At 41.9% G+C, this 17403-nt stretch overlaps 1 protein-coding gene across 2 annotated transcripts in view; it reads right to left on the bottom strand.

The window, feature by feature from the left end:
* The window catches only part of Mcm10 (minichromosome maintenance 10 homolog), a 525621-nt gene that overhangs the window by 65789 nt on the left and 442429 nt on the right, over positions 1-17403 (bottom strand). For both annotated transcript variants that reach the window (XM_068347046.1, XM_068347045.1), the window contains exons 2-5: positions 12567-13464; positions 11812-11974; positions 8844-8995; positions 8566-8667 (exon numbers count right to left, since the gene is read on the bottom strand). In XM_068347046.1, the coding sequence (XP_068203147.1) occupies positions 8566-8667; positions 8844-8995; positions 11812-11974; positions 12567-13333 (1184 nt within the window). In that variant the 5' untranslated portion in view covers positions 13334-13464. The remainder of the gene's footprint in view (positions 1-8565; positions 8668-8843; positions 8996-11811; positions 11975-12566; positions 13465-17403) is intronic.

Here is a 17403-nt window from a genome sequence, read left to right on the forward strand (position 1 = left end):
AGAGAAGAACCCCCCAAAAGGGGAAAAACTCAAGCCTGGACAGGAAAAACTACCCTCGGAAGGAAAGTTACCCGCCCATGGAGGCAAGCCTCCTGAGAGTTCTAAAATGAACTGGAGAGCTGTCCGTCGTCACGGGAGTACTTCCAGTAGAAGGAGACACGCCCCTGACGAAAATACAAGGGGGGAGGCAGCAACAGCCGAATCCCCAGGACTCAACCAGACAGCTCACACCGTTGCCATATTACAGAAACGAACTAGATCGGTAACTGTAAAAAAATAAAACAAATAATATTAGTACACATTCATTCCCCCGGGAAGGCTCCGAAGAGGAATCCCGAGGGAAAGGAACAAGAATTACACAACAGGCACGTGCCCTCACAACCACTTACACTCGCGGAAGGAGAGCTGTAACCAAAACAGAATTATAACAATTATAATTATGTAACTATGTAATTATGTAATTTAAAAATGAATGAACACTAAAGAAAGAACGAAAACCCCGAAAGGAATCGTTCTACAAGCTGAAAAACAAAAAAAAAACAACTACAATTAGATTCATAACTAATTGAGACAAACGTACGGCGTAGCAACCCCCCCACACGGAAAGGAAGCTACAAGGGCGGAGTAACACGTAGTAAAAGGGTGAACGACCTCAAGAGAGAGAGAGAGAGAAAGACATAAGTCAAACTCGATCGCCATCCATAAAATTACGCCGTGGTGGCCTAACTGCCGAGGCCTCCACGTAGATATCGTACACTACACACACAAATCTGAAAAGGAAACTTACTTATTTCTACACTCAAATATATATACAAACATGAAAACATGTTTACATATATATAGAGTAAATGAAAAGTAAGCGATTAAGTAAAGACAAAACAAACAATGGCTGCCAAGAGAGGACCAAGACAGAGACGTCTGTCACAGTCCGAGCCAAAAGTGAAAGCGAGTATTCACCTGTGTGTGAGGGGGAGGAGGGGTAGCTAGCTACCACTCCCCTACCCCTCCGCTAACTAGCGCGGGGGTAATACACCCTCGTTAAATTCTAATGGCTCGCCATTTCAGCTACGCTAAAAGGTAACCCTTTGTAAATAGCGTGGTTTGTATTTCGGTTACGGAACAAATATGCATTCATCAATTCAGCTTTTTCCAAATCATTTGTTATTAGATTACCCTCCAAGTCTCATAATGGGTTAATGTTGTTTTTGATTGGTTTTCTATGATTTACAAATGGAAAAAATTCTTCTGGGTTTCCTTTACTAGCTGAAGCCACTCTTTTCACTCTAACTAGTTTATTTACTTTTTGGCTTAACTTCTTGTGCTCGGAAATTTCATGAAGTGAAGGCTGTGAACCCATTGATTTGTTTCCTGTCTCTACTTCTTAATGCATTGGCTATTTCTGTGTTGAACTACTTAGGTTGTGGAGTTCCATTTGGTAAAATTTTTCTATGTGGTATACATTTAGCACTTTTTTCTTTATATATTTCTAAAAAGGAGTCCCATTGTGTATCTATGTTCTCTGTTCCGTCGTATTCTAACTTCTTGGTGTATTCCTTTAGTTTTATCTCGTTACTCCGTCTGTAGTCTATCTTTTTTATAATTTTCTTCTGTTGATAATACAATTTCTACAGTTAATTCTTTTTAGTGAAGCAGATTTGCACAGACTCGCACGGGTGCCCTTTTAGTTCGGAAAAGTTTCCTAATAGCTGATTGGTAGGCAGTATTTTTGTCCGAATACCATCATTGTTTTCAAATAATTATCAAGTAATGTAAATAGAAATTTATTTACTAACCTAAATTTCTCCCTCAGATATATGTCTTGTCAATAAATAATGTTATCAAATAAATATATTATAAGGTATTGTGATGGTAAGTCTAAATTTAATAACAACACTCGCCAATGTCAACAACAGGAGGTTGTTTTTGGATAAGCACTGCATAATTTTGTAACTTTTCACACATTTTAAGACAAACTAGGATAAATTACACTAAACATAAGAAAAACATATTATATACTTTCTTTAAATAACAGAATCTACTAAAAACATGGAAATAAAACTCGCTATTGGAGAAAATAGCGGGGAGGTAAAAGGAGCATTCTTCTGTCAAACATCGATCAGGGAATGGAAGGGAGAAGGACGGGTATTACGATTGTGTCTCAGCGGTGAAATTATGAATTTGTTTAATTGTGATGTTTAAATAATTTTTGCAACAATAGTCAACAGTTTATACAGCTATCCACTGGCTACACTAGCACATGTATCAAACACATTCAAATTTTTAGCAAGTGGTAAAAAGAAAGTCCCAAGTCATGCTTATGAAGAGAAGACAAAAAATCTAGAGCCCATCGATCTATAATAGTACAGCGGCATAGCAGACCAATTGTTCAAATTGGTCTAAAAGCACCAAAATTGGCACACATGTAGATTAATATATTCTAAACATTTTTGGATATGGAGGCATTCAAGATTAGCCCTTAGGAAGATATGGCGGCCATTGTTCAAAATGGCCGCCATTTAACATTAGCGTCATTACATAGACTTCATTATGTGTCGTTAGTTTGGTGCTAGATGGGCCAAAATTCCCTTTTTTTACATCAGAATTAACATCAATAAATGTTTAACAGATATTTAGATGAATCTTCTCAAAAATGGCCCCCAAACTGGCCGCCATTTTGTGGAAAAAGTGGACATTTGATGAAGATTTCAATACTCAATGACATAATACCTCTAATAACCAGTACCTGATTTCAGGAACACACTTTAATTGCTCAAGTTGCTTTTTTATTTCAAATTGCTGGCAAAATTGCTAGTCAAAATAATACACAGAGTACGGGAAGTTTACAGTATGGTCAGATTGTAGTTATATAGTCGACCAAAAGCCCAGTCTCTAGGCACAGTACTTGTGTAATCCTGCAGTACATACATGTAATACAATAACGTAGATTTTGCCACACTATGTTAATTATGATTCCGAACTTTTCAAATCTGGTCACCAGAATTATGAATGTCTACAGATCATAATGTTGGTTAGCAAGTTTTCTGTCCCAATCTACTGGCATTCGCCTTCACAGAAACATAGACCAGTGCATTGCAGTGAAGCGTTCTTGCACTTGCAGCGGTTTTTGCAGCCTTTCTTGCATCCGCAAGACACCAGCTCATAGCAGGCCTTGGATGCCTCAGGGAGTGTGGTCCAGAGTGGTGTGTAGAGCCCATCATCACTCCGATGCCAGCCCCAGTCTGTTGGTGGAGGGAGCACGGGCGTTGGTACCAATGCCTGGCCCCAGACATGACCACCCTGAAGGGCAGATCTCTTCACATGCTGCTCCAGAGCAGCGTAGGTTGGCGGGATGTTCTGAACAGAGTTCGTCTTTGCAAAGAGCTGCTTTCTCGCCTTGTTGACGTCCTTGCATTTGCTTGTGCGGTCATACAGGAGTATGACAAACCTCTCGATGACATGCATTGTATCCTCTTGGATGCTTGTGGGTGCATTTGCCAGACTCAGCAGGGCATCAGTGAGTTCTGGCAGCGTGTTCCATGTTGCCCAGGCAGATTTCTTCCCATGTCCGACGAAGGCTGACACAGTATCACACCCTGTGATGGCATGAAACATTGGAAGAGCACATGCCTTCTCTGGACCAAGGGAGGAAGCTATTTCATGGGCTGCAATGTAGCGGTAGTTCTTGCCTGTCCCAAAGGCTACCCAGAGTTCGTCTCCAGCTGGTAGTTTCTGGACTACCATCACTGCTAGGACCACGACGTCACTGTCTACTGTTCGAACCTGTATCTGGTGGTGACCATGTTGTGCAGCATGTGCTACATGTAGCATCATGCGGGTGTCTGCCTCTTCTTGGTTGCATGGTGCGAGTGAGTTGACATCCTCTTGCTGTGGAACACAGATCACCTGCTCCCCATCAGTGACGACCAGTTCCTTGCCTTCTTCTTGAAAGGACTCTGCAAGCATGGTGGAGAGGTAGCTGAAGAGCTCCACTTTGTTGCTATCAACTCGCAGGAAACTTTGCCAATTTCCTGGTATGACTGCTGAGTCGACAACACGCCGACGTACTCCCTTTCCACGCTGTTCTCTGGTTGATGCCTTCAGGGAATCTGCTCTGTAGCTGTCCCACACAAGGTCAAGACGTGATACATGTTGGAAACGTTGTACAATGTATGGGATGAACACTTGCTGTGCATATTCCTCGAACGTGTTGGCAGTACCCGGCTTCAACATCTGTACGATTACTGCTCCATCGAGGACAACAGCAGTGACAGTAGGAGCTTCAAACTGAGGCTCAGCATGGCCTTCAAGGCACACCAGCAAGTCACTCTTGCTCCCTAGGTACAGTCTCCCTCCGTCAGATAAAGCTGGAGGGCATTGCTGATTTTCATGCCTGAAGAACTCTTCTAGATTCCCATCACGGGTCTGGCAGCCGATATATAATCGTGCGAAGAGCGCAACATCATTCTTCAGAGATTTGACCTGTTCTTTTCCTTTGGGTATATTGGGTCCTCTCTTGGTCGCAAACAGTGGTAGCTTGTTCCGGTGGATTGCCACCTCAATGGACTTGGTTCTGTCCACGATGCATTCCTTTGAGAATGCTTCAAACTGGTCTTGGCCAATCTGCTTGGCGTTACGGACTGTTTCTATGACTGCAGGGTCTGCGATCTCCTTTGTGTCGAGCACCAGCAAGTCCTGACTGTCCTCCTCGAAAGGGTTGCCCAGCTCTTCAATGACGGCCACGAGTGAGCGCACATCTCTGGCAAAAGTGTTCTGCACACTTGGTGTCTCTTCGTGGTGACGTGTCTCCTCTTGATCGTGTGGATGCAGATTGAAGTCGTCAAATTCCACAATCACTCTAGCAACCTCCGGTCCAGCAACCATCCAGCGCCTCAGTGCAGTTGGATTGTCTGTGAGGCCGATGGCTCCTCCATCACCCTTGACATACGCGTTGTTCTGCTCATGTCCTTGGTCAAGAGGGATTGCTGAAAAGATCCTCTTGGTCTTCTGGACTGTGAAGTGTCCCTTGCTAAACTCTGTGAAGACGTCTGGATGTTTGTTTGCCAGTTCTGCCATGTCCCGTAGATGCACTGGTATCCATCGGGCATAGTTCGTGTGGTCTAGTGCGAAGAACCACGGAGCCAGTTCTGTCAGAGCATCCACGTACATGCTAAAATTGGCTTCTCTCAGAGATCGCACATAGATCAGAGTGGACAGCTCCAGTGCCAAGACTGTTGACCAGTACTGAAACTGCGGATAACTCTGTTCTCTCTGACTGCACCAGTCTTCGAAGCTTTCAGGGTGCTCATCATCTTCTGTATTGGTGGTGCTGTACTTGTCATAGGCACGCCGTTGGAGATTATACAACGCAGCCGCTGTGACTTGGTGTGCTCTTCTGGTGCGTGTGACGTGAGCTGCTCGAAGAAATGAGTCTGCTATTCCTTCAGTTGTGATCTCTGCTTGTACCAGTGCTTGGGTCCACCCACTTCCCTGCAACCAGTCACCCAGGGTCTTCAGTGCCGTCATCTCAATATGCAACCCCCCAAACATCACCACCAGTTGGTCTTCTCCATATGTGTTTGGCCACTTCCACTGGATCTGTTTTGCTAGAGTGAATAGTGGCTGGTCGCAAGTCAGAACTGGAGTTTGGCCTGGGTTGAGATGTTTAACTGCACTCCTGACTACATCAATAGAGTGTCTGATCATTGCCACAGTGTGAGCACTCTCCTGGAACAAGGGAAGCAGGGACGTTGGTGTGATGACTGGTTGCTTTGGATCTTGGTGCCTTGCATGGTATGCAGCCCATGATGTGTTTTCACAGGCCTCAACATCATCTTTGAGAACACTTCTCGTGTTCTCCAGCCACATATACTCATCTTCCATGTGCTGCTCACAGTTGTGGCGTCTAAGAGAGGTCACAGAAGTAGCTGGGATCATTTGCCCTTTGACAGAAGAAGCAACAGGACGTACATCCGTGTAATATTCTGGTAGAGGCTCAACCGTCTTTGATCCAGTATCACGCCCAGTGAGAGCAATGCTACGATCCAATCCCTCATCTGCACACGTTGGGTGTTGAAAAAGCGAGATTCCTGTTCCATGGAATGAATTCTTGGCTGTGGTGGCACTTGGGTTGTGGTCAATGTTGTCCACAGCCGCAGTTGTGAACACATTGCTACGCAGGGTAGGCGGGCAGACCACTTCCTCTATGCGGTACAGCTGACACACGCTGTTTCCCATCTGGGCAGAAAGACGTAGGACTCTGTCATATGAGATGCTTAGGCCCAGAGAGAAGAGCTTGTCCACAAGTCCTCTCTTGCGTGTTTCAGCATACAGCATCAGCCCAACATAGGTTGGAAGAGGAGTTTCTTGAGACGTACTGTGTCTGACAGCTGGAGGCTCCTGTGTCTTGGTTGCTCCCTGCTTCCGACTTTGCTTGACACTGTTGAACTTGAGAAGCTGCGCAATGGAAAGAGCTGCTTGTGTTGAAGAGGAATGGCTTTGATTCTTGATGGTGGGGCCATCCAGCACCATATTTACCATTGCAACTAGTACGTTTGGCACAGAGTCCTCCTGACAGCCGCCCGGGAATGATCCACGGAATTGGTAAGTGTCTTCAAACATATATCGACGAACTATCTGTGCAGCACGCGCAAGGTGAACTGCCTCAGTGTCACAGTCTTGCTCGCAGGCTTTGCCTAGCGCTTCACCAATGTCTTCATCAAACGCTAGTAAAACATCTCGGCCTTTGCTGTGGGATCTCAGGCCTGGTATCTGGGCTAACAGGCGCTCTTTCAGCCTTGTGCTATTAACTTTCTGGCACAAAACAACCCCGAGCTGTTCCATTCTTGTTGTGTATAGCTTTACAAGTTCTGCGAGTCTGAAGACTGGGGTGGTGCCCTCTTCTAGGTGGGTTTCCTCGATATACAGGACCAGTTCAGCCAGTACGATTCTTGACATTACACCTTCATGGTCAGTTTTCTGCTCGGCTTCTACAGTGGTCTTTGCACGATAGTAAAGAGCCAACAAACACTTGGAATGGTACTTGGCCTCCAGAGCCACCATATCACCCATGCTGAGCCTGGCTATGAGTTCATTGTCCCCAACTTGCGCTGCACACTTCCGTACGCGTGTGTCCACCTGGAAGGTTGTTACTTCATGTAGGGTCTCTGTGCCAGACTTTCCACAGAAAAAGCAGGAGGTGCCGCTGGTAGTGGCTTCTGAAGAGTGTGTTCTGGCGCGCTTGGCCTGGACATTGTCAGTACTATCAAATGCTGAGCTGCTTGCGATGCGTCTCTTCTCTGCTCTTCGTAGCATTGTGTTATTGTATTTGAGCATACATGTTTTATGCCACTTGGCCTGGTGGGCAACCATTGTCGCCTCAACACCTTGTCCTTCATCTAGTCTCTGTAACTGAACAGTTCTTGGCAGTTCTCCGAGTTCATCAAATTTGACCAAGTTTGCAGCCATTGTCGTGTATCCACTCCCAGGGTCTCGGCGTTTAGACAGTACTGGGCAGACAAGTGACTCTGTTGTCTCCTCTTGACATACAAGACACAGCTTCCAGTTTGTCTCAGGAGGTGTTGTGGGAGTACGTTGCTCAAAAGTATCGACCAGTTGGAACTTCTTTGCCATGGCTGCAGTCTGGAACAACGCGTCTCTGATGTCAGGTGGTGCTGCTGCTGCCTCACCTGCAAAAACACAAAACACCACCATGTTACCACAAGTTACTACTACAAGCACCATGACTATCAACACTATACTATTACTGCAGCCGCCGTCACTGCCACCAACGCTGCCGCTGCAAAGTAAAATTCATTTTCTTGTGAAATGGTAGCCAAATTATTTGGTAAGCACAGAAGTATGTGTAATTGTACAATACTTATCACCTCTAGCACACTTATCACCTTTAGCATCCACAAAAAGACAAATTATGGTACATATTCAATGACGCTAACGGCAAATAGCGGCCATTTTGAAAAATGGCCGCCAAATGTGCTACGGGGAGAATCTTGAATGCCTCCATATCCAAAATTGTTCAGAATGTATTAATCCACATGTGTGCCAATTTTGGTGCTTTTAGAACAATTTGAACAATTGGTTTCATATTTCTTACTATGCCGCTGGGCTATAATGGCTATCTATGCACTTAATGTCCTGCTCTACAAGAAACTTGCTCTTGATGGTTTTCCTTTTTTATACAGTACAGTAGTCCCATGAATATCAGAGTTAAAAAAGGCTATAGAAACTACAAGAAAAAAATATCAACTTGAAGATTCAAACAAAGCACAAATCAACTGAAAGAGAACTGTTTTAAAATTAGGCTAAAGATAGTTCACTGAATATCAGCAATGTTAAAAAGGGACAGCATGCAGTACAGGATTCAACAGCCAATAACTTTATTTCAAAAGTAAAGAAATCCTTAATCATCAAAGTAGCTTTGATTTGTATTTGCACATGAATATCTGATCCTAAACCAAAGGCCAATTGATACACTTCAGCTTAATATAAAAAGTCGAATAGCTTTCTTGTTTATAAACATCTGAAAAAAAGTACTTGAAACAAACTTACCTGCCCTTACACCATCCTAAATCTTTGGAACTTCCCATAATCATAGCTTTGTTTGAATCATAAAGAGATAATGTGAGAATATCGGTGCTCTTATCACCTGGTCTGCAACAAACCAGAAGAAATAATGAAACAATTGATAAGACTAAATCATTTCACTTCGCTACAAAACTTTCATTTACAGTGACTTTCAGCATACTATTTTCTATATTGCAATTTAATGGACTTAATAATAAACAATTTCAATTTTCCTTCATAACCTCAAACATGAATTTGCTTACCGATCCTTCATAATAGCTGGATTGAGCAACCCTACAACAGTGCCAACACTGTGTTTCCATAAATTTTTGTGTGCATTACTAAAGAGGAATAATGCTACTGTCTTCGTACAATCCTGCAAATCACTCAATTTCCATATCGAATACTGTGATCCCTGTGAAGATGTAATAAGAATTTGTTAACCACAATACAATTAGTCACTACATCAAATGCATACTGTGCAGGTATACCTCAATTTACGTCGTACAGAGTCAAGTCGGTTTCGAATTTACATTGGTTGTCAAAAATAATACAAGACAAAATAAAAATAAAGTTTTGAGTCATTTTGTTTGACTTTCCATCTGTCCACCACAAGTATTAGTCATAATTTCACTGAAATAGCATTAAAAGCACATTATTTTACAATAAATAAGAATTAAAATACAGTATATAGTCATTAAAATACATTTGCAGTAAATATTCACATAACAAATTCTAGCGAACGAACTATGAAAACATCTGTAACTGTTTTTATATTAGTTGGCGGTCTTTAAGAGCTAAACAGTGGCGTTTTATATGGTATTTCAAATATCTACCATTCGGAGCGTTAACAGCAAATATCATAGTATTGCAAAATTACCGATTTCTCAAGTCATAAGACGCACCTTTTTTCCTGAAAAATGCCCCCCAAAATCACCCTGCGTCTTAAAACTAAGAAAAAGTTGTATGTTGGAGTTTGACACCTCTCAATCACTCAACCACTGACATACAAGAACATCACGAGACATAAAATGTAAATCCACAATTATCATTCATATGTAATAAATTTGTTTACTTTTATGTTGAACTTCATTTAATGAAGTAAAGTAGCAAATTATTTGTTTGTTTTGGTAATCAGCTGACGATTCACCAACTCTCTTCTACAAGCAAACATGCCAGCTAGTGGTCTCGTAGCAGACGGCACTATGACATATTAGTTGTTTATGCAGTATATATCTATTTCTCATATTTTGTTGATATTTTGTAATTGAGCAATAATTTGATAATGATTGTTGCCCGAGTTCCAAAACACAAACAGACAGTGGCTAAATATGACCTTGGAAAAACTACTTCTCACTGTTAGGAGTGTGCAGTATTACCAAGTTAGTATAAAAGTAACTACATGTAGACCTGGAGTCACATAAACAGTAGCAAAAGTATTCCACCTAAAATAATTTCTATAGAATTCTTTGATCAATAATTACATTTCGTGTGAAAATTTGTAGGCTTGGAAAATATTTTACTTCTTTACCAAAATTTTATTAAGAACATTTGGCAACTCTGCTTTCATGTGAACAACACTTGAAACATAAAACACTATGGCTAAACATATATTTGTGGTGGAAACTACGAACTGGTTAAGTAGTTTCTTAAATGAGTATGTAATAAAATTGTGATAATCAGCATATAGCTAAATACTATTAACTTAAACATTTCAAAATACACCCAAAACAAGAAAAGTTACCATGCCAGACAAAGAGCCCATTTTTTTCCAAAAACTGCCTTGATAATTTAAGGGTGCGTATTACCACTTGTAACGTCTTATGACACAGGAAATACGGTAATAAGAATAAAAGTGTGTAAAATCTTACGAAAATACATTTTTGTATAACATTTTTAATTTCAAGTGCATTTTAACAATTACTTTTTTTATTTTTGGTTGTGATCAGCCGGTCTCAAGACTATGCACATGTACGAAGAATAGCAAAGAATATCATCTATATAACTTCTTAAATGATTCAATATAGATTCCTACTGAAAATTACATCAGCACCAATCTGTTATAGAATACCCTCTTTTCATACATTTCATTAATAGCTATTATTATTGGTCATATGAACACACACACACACACATTCTCTCTCTCTCTCTCTCTCTCTCTCTCTCTCTCTCTCTCTCTCTCTCTCTCTCTCTCTCTCTCTCTCTCTCTCTCTCTCTCTCAGCAGACATTGATTTGTTTTTCTTTATGAAGACATGTTTTATTCTCTATACAGTATATTTTTTTTCTTAATGGCAAAATTCCAACTTCATTGCTCTTTTACTGACTAATTTCTTCATATGGTTTGAACTGATATGGTTCTAGAATTGCTGATGACTGATCCTCATTATCTGCTACATCATCGTTTACATCCAAATCAATAGAAAAATTGCTCAAATACATGCTGTGTTTGCTGTCTGAATGCATTTTCATGTGGTTAGCGGATTGTAAACAGGATGACGTCACACAGTGGCGGAGAAGCCTTTGCCAAATCTCGCGAGTCTGGTTGAGGCCTGTGCCGGCTGTTGTAATTAATTTTATCAACAAACGGAAATGCGGCCCAGTTTTTATCAATTTATGGCTCTGATTGAATGATAAATATATAGTTTATTTTTTTTTTATTTTTGGCATGTCAGCCCACCTTTAAAGGGAACATGATAGCTTTAATCAAGCCCCAACTCAAGGACAATATCCCCAAAATGTTGTAGCATCATACCGGGAACAGTAGCCAAAAGTAGTCTAAAAGCTAGAATTTTTAGCCCAGTCTCCAGCCAAGAGAAAGGTCTGTCTCCACTGACAGCTGAATACGAAGTGGTGTAGTAGTAAGTGAGCAGGGGATGCGGTGCTTCCCCACAACAAACTGGTAACAACCCAAATGGTTATCGACGCCTCATTAAAAAATTTTATAAGCGTACTCAGCTTCACTATTTGTATATATGTAGGAACAATTAACAATTCTGAAAATTTTTTTCAAGAGCTTTGTTTTCTACTTGCTAATTGGGTTATATTAGAATAAGGAGTCACAGAACATAGTTTACATACTTTTCAGTTGATATTATACAGAAGTTACTGCTTTCCTTACCTATGGCAACTGGATCATATGAAATGACCATCAATTCAATTACATGGATGCATCAAATTATCAAACAGGTCAGAGGGATAAACTACACTATATTTAGATAAGCCACACCTACCTTCTGGGAAGTTCTAGGCTCTCCTTTTGATACAAGAACTCCAATTGTGACCCAGTCCCCTTCAATTTCTCCACAACGCACGTGCAAGTTGATGGATGACATTCGTACCATTTTACGACCATCCATTCTCTCTCGCATAACGTCAGCAGTGAACAAAGGATTCCTAAAAATAATAGTATTACAGATATACACAATACTGATAAACAGAATTATTCAATATACCTTAAACAAAATGTCTTACATACTGTACATAATCCTCTAAAATTTACAATCAGCTTAATCTAAAGAAAATGGAATAGTCATAAGAAAACACAGATAACATGCAGTTTTGGTAATTATGATACCCTCAAAACAGACACTTATAACTTGCAAAATCAAAAAAGTTACGAATATTGGACAATGAACTTTAAATGAAAGAGGGTGAAAAATCTACAACTTACACAATTCTAATTTTCAAATAATCTTGGAAAAGTCTAAATTTCCTGACAAGAATTAGCTAAGCTACTCTACTGTGATTTGTTCATGTAAAGGATTCCAATCAGACTTTATCTAAGTAAAATACATCAGTATGAACTCAAAGACTCAGGCTTGAGAATGTACCATAGTTTATTACAGTACCGTTAATCATTATAACAAAAAAACAGCACCCAAAAGTTGTTTAAACTTTTTTTCTAAAAGAGCTTCATGAACACAGTACAGTAATTTAACAAACTAATATGCTGAGGTACCAGAAAACACACAAAAGGTATACTCACATAATTCTTATTCCAGAATAAAAGTCAACAGTTACATTCTTATCCACCACTTCAGGTACCATCTTACTAGCTCCACATTGCTTCAGATTGACAAGCGATCCATCTACACCTTTCCAGCCAGGTCCTTGAGATGTGGTAGCAGTTTTAACACGTGAGAGTACTTCCTCGCGCTTCCTTTGTATTTGATAATCTTTATTCTGCTCCCTTTGACTAGCTTCATGTGCAATCCTTTTTTTTATTTCACGTCCACAGCTGTTGTATTTCTGCTCAAAAGGATTCCTTTCATCTTCCTCATCTTCAGAGTCTGTGTCACCTTTATGACCGATAGTTTTCTTACCATACTTTTTGTATAAGTTTGATTCTTCTGTCTCGGTAAGAGTCCTAACAGAGGATTTTGACTCTGTTGAAATATTTGTTAGCTTGGTGAATCTTTTACTAGTTCCAGCATCTGCACCTTGATTCAGCTTTTTCTTTTTCGACAGCTGTTCCTTGAGTGCTTGCATGCGCTCCTCCATTTGCCGCAGCTCCATCTCGAGGGGATCAATTTCTGCAGTACTTTCACCACTTGATTTCTGACTGCATTCTGAATTTTTTGAGAACTTGGAATTAGCAAAAGCAGCACTAAAACTGGAAATTTGACCACTAGATGGTTCCTCCTCTTCATCAGACAGAGTAAGACCTAAATCAGCTGCAGTGCTGTTTGATAATTCTTTGGAAGCATCTTCCTGTGATGCAGAGTTTTCCTCAGCATCATTTTCATCTAGCATTTCTGTTAGAGCATTTAACTCTGATTCTGGGTCTTCTTCCTTTGAAGCAGCTGCTGTGCTATCCCCAGTCCATCCTCCCGCATCTTCATCATCATCATCCAGCAATGCTGCTAATGTGTCTATGTCATATTCTGTCAAAAAGAATGAGAACATTAATTTTATACAGAATGTAAGTAATCACATACACTATTTATAAAACTATATGTAGAAAGATTACATATCCTGGTTGAAATCTGAAGGTTATATCAATGAACTAACTTCGTACTAAATACAAAAAATTTTAAAACTAATTTGTATCTTCCTTAACAATACAAGCCTGGGTCTTCTTACAACTTTTAAAGTAATTTGTATTTTTCTTAATCTAAATTAACCCATCCCTTAATAAGCATATAACTTCAGTAAAGCTAGAACAGCTGTTATTTAAAGTTTTAACAAGGTAGTTATATCAATTGGCAGGTGGCAGGTAAGCCATGCCCACCTGTAAGTCAACTAGACACTCACTTTTTACCTCAAGACCTGGGACTTGTGGGGTAGTTGAGGTGGGAATTATAATTTAAAGGAATTAAGTTTGCATAATTAGGAAACATAAATTATCTTTAAAATGACAAATTCGGAGATAATTTGTATATTTCCTAACTATACAAACCTTAGCTATTTAAAGTGGGTAATTACTCTCGCCGTAGCTGAAAGGACGAGCCATTAGAATTTTAACGAGGGTTTACTACCCCACCGCTAGTTAGCGGGGGGAAGGGAGGGGAGTTTGCTACCCTCCCCCCTCAAACACCTGTGTGGTAAGTTCACTTTGCTTAGAGGTAGGACTTCATGGGGGACAGGGCTGGCGGGCAAGTTTGATTAAATAGCTAAAGTTTGTATAGTTAGGAAAAATACAAATTATCTCCGAATTTGTCATTTGTTCCGTAACTGAAATACAAACCACGCTATTTAAAGTGGGTGACTCAACCCTTAGGAAGGGTGGAATAAGTCCCAGCCATACTGGCTTTTGGCTTTGTCCGGGTACTCATTATCTGAGTGTGTCCGCCCTCAACAATAAAGAGTCTCTGCACCTCGCTCGCACCTTGCTATGCAAGGGCTGCAGCCTACATAAGCTGTGTGTGAAGGAAAATGTCTGACTCGTCCTAGGAAGTTGACCTGAAGTTCTTTAGATGGAAACTTTAGGCTAGGACTCTCCCAATACCACCTCGTCAGGGTATGGGGACACGACAGTATTAACTTAATACTAGGAACACAAGGGAACATGGTTTACCTGCAGTAGTTTGAGGTCATCTGTGCAGAGAACCCAGGATACTGCTTTCCTCAAGAGAGTGGAGGATGAAGAAAAGAATAAGGGCCAGACATACCTTTTCTTTCAGGCAGACTAAAACCGGGTAACAATGCCCTCAACCCTCTGCTACTCATCCATTAAGGAGCCTGAGAATTAAACCAGCTGTTGTGCAGCCACCACAGGGCCGATAGAGAACGTATCGAGCCTCCTGTGGGTCACGTCTTGCAGGTAGTGGGCTATGAAGGTCCTTTGACGCTTCCACACCCCTGTTTGCAGAACCTGCGTCACTGAGAAGTTTTTCTTGAAGGCCAGGGACGTAGCTACTCCCCTGACATCATGAGCTCTAGGGCGACGTGACGGAGGAGGGTCCGGATTCAGGGACAGATGGATTGCCTTTCGAATCCATGCTGAGATGGTGTTCTTGGTAACCCTCCTCTTCGATCTCCCAGTGCTAACAAACAATGCCTGCACTTGGGGACGAACTGCAGCCGTTCTTTTCAGATATAGCCTCAGACTCCTTACTGGGCACAGTAGGAGATAGTCTGGGTCATCTGTTACGGAACGAAGACTCAAAATCCGGAAGAAGTCGAACGGAGGGTCCGGCACTCCCGGATTCTGAGTCTTAGCAATAACTCAGGGCCGGATTCTGAGTCTTAGCAATAAACTCAAGGACGAAGTTGAACGTTACCTCCCCCCATCCCCTTGAATGGGCGCTGTCATACGAGAGACCATGAAGTTCACTAACTCGCTTGGCTGACGCCAAAGCAAGTAGGAACACCCTCTTCCAAGTCAGGTGGCGATCTGAAGCCTGGCGTAATGGTTCGTTGGGAGGTCTCTTAAGATACCTGAGAACTCGGACCACGTTCCATGGAGGAGGTCTCACTTCCGACTGAGGGCAGGAACGGAGACGGCAGGTCCGAAGGTCTGGCAGGCGAAGGAGATCGTGAACGATCATCAGAGAGGTCCAGGAATGCAACTGCAACGGTCGGTGCACGGCGGGGAGGATCCTCTGCGGGGGACTGCGAAGGTGAAAAACCGAAGAGGCCCCTCTTAACTCCCTTGTGGGGAGAAGGAAGGCCTCTACGGCGAAGAGGAGGGCGAGCCTTTCGTCTGATACGTCCTCTGGGGGCGGCAGGCAGACCATCATCAGTCCTCCGAAGAGGAGTCTCTGTCAGTGAACTCCCCCGAGGGGGAGAATCACCTGCAGGAGAGACCGTTGGACTTAGCTCCTCCCTGGAAGGATGTTCGGAGGGGGGAACTAAGCCTTCAGCTGCATCAGGAACCAAAGCAGGGGTTTGACCTAACTCGTCGGAAGCCCCTGCCACAACTACATTGACAATAGACAGAGGATCAACCTCTGCTACCGCCGGCGACTGTTTGACAGCAGCCCCCAACCTGATCATGTCAAACAGGGCTTCCTTGGAGGGCGAACCCTTAAGCCCCAAGGAAGCCCAAAGCTGTAACAAATCATCATTAGCAACATTGTTATCAGAAATATCCTCTCCCGGGGGAGGAGGAGGAGCTGCCTCGCTATGGGAGGCAACTCCCTCTCCCGAACCCCGAGGTCGGTCAGCATAAGTACAGCCTATGCTACCACTCGACGGCCTCTCGGGAGAGACCGATCGAGTGGGAGCTTCGGAGGAGATTCGGGCTACGGAAGAAGAGTCCTTGGAAATTTCCTTCTTCAAGGAAACCCTTGAATGAGAAATGTCCCGTTTCGACTTCTTCTTCCGGCGCCGGGAAAACCTCTCCCACTGGGAGGTAGACCACTCGCTACACACTTTATCTCTGTCACACCGTTGGCCCCTGCAAAAAGGACAAGGTGTGAGGGTCCGTTTCGACCGCCGACATATATATACCACAAGGGCGGTCAGGTAATCCAGGACACTTCCGCATAGTAGAAGCCAACTTCCAAGCACACCGAAAAGAAAAAGCAAAACAAGATCAAAGGCTGTCAATAAATGAGGTTGGGAGCAGAGACGTCTGTTCATCGGGTTATAGACGTTTCGCCGTCAGTCGGTTTCGCGGTCAGTCACTTTCGCCGTCATAATTGCACCCACATTTGGTGGAGTCTGTTCGCCGTCAACATAGGAGTCGTTTTGCCGTCAATATAGGAGTTGTTTTGCCCCCGTTATTAAGAAATGGACCAAGACGTGCAATTGGCAGCGGAATTTTTTTTTTATTGTTTGTAAAGTCATCGTTAATATAAATAAGATTAATGTCACATTTTATTCTTTTCTATGTACATAACTTATATTATTTCCGTAGAAGATAATAAATCTAAAATACACATTTATTGTTTGTAGAGTCATCGTTAATATAATTAAGATTAAAATGTCATTTTTATTAATTAAATAAATTTTTGAATATACTTACCCGGTGATCATATAGCTGCAACTCTGTTGCTCGACAGAAAAACCTACGGTCAAAATACGCCAGCGATCGCTATGCAGGTGGGGGTGTACATCAACAGCGCCATCTGTCGAGCAGGTACTTAGTACTCCAAGCAAACAAAGAACCAATTTTCTCCTCGGTCCACAGGGTCTCTATTGGGGAGGAAGGGAGGGTCCTTTAATATATGATCACCGGGTAAGTATATTCAAAAATTTATTTTATTAATAAAAATAACATTTTTCAATATTAAACTTAGCCGGTGATCATATAGCTGATTCACACCCAGGGGGGTGGGTAGAGACCAGCATTACATGTTTACATTATTATGAGCTAAGTATTTTGTATTTCATTTTAGCAGTTATTCAAAATAACAAACATAAAATAAATAAGTACC

The sequence above is a fragment of the Palaemon carinicauda genome, chromosome 23 (assembly GCF_036898095.1).
Source record: "Palaemon carinicauda isolate YSFRI2023 chromosome 23, ASM3689809v2, whole genome shotgun sequence".
NCBI lineage: Eukaryota > Metazoa > Arthropoda > Malacostraca > Decapoda > Palaemonidae > Palaemon > Palaemon carinicauda.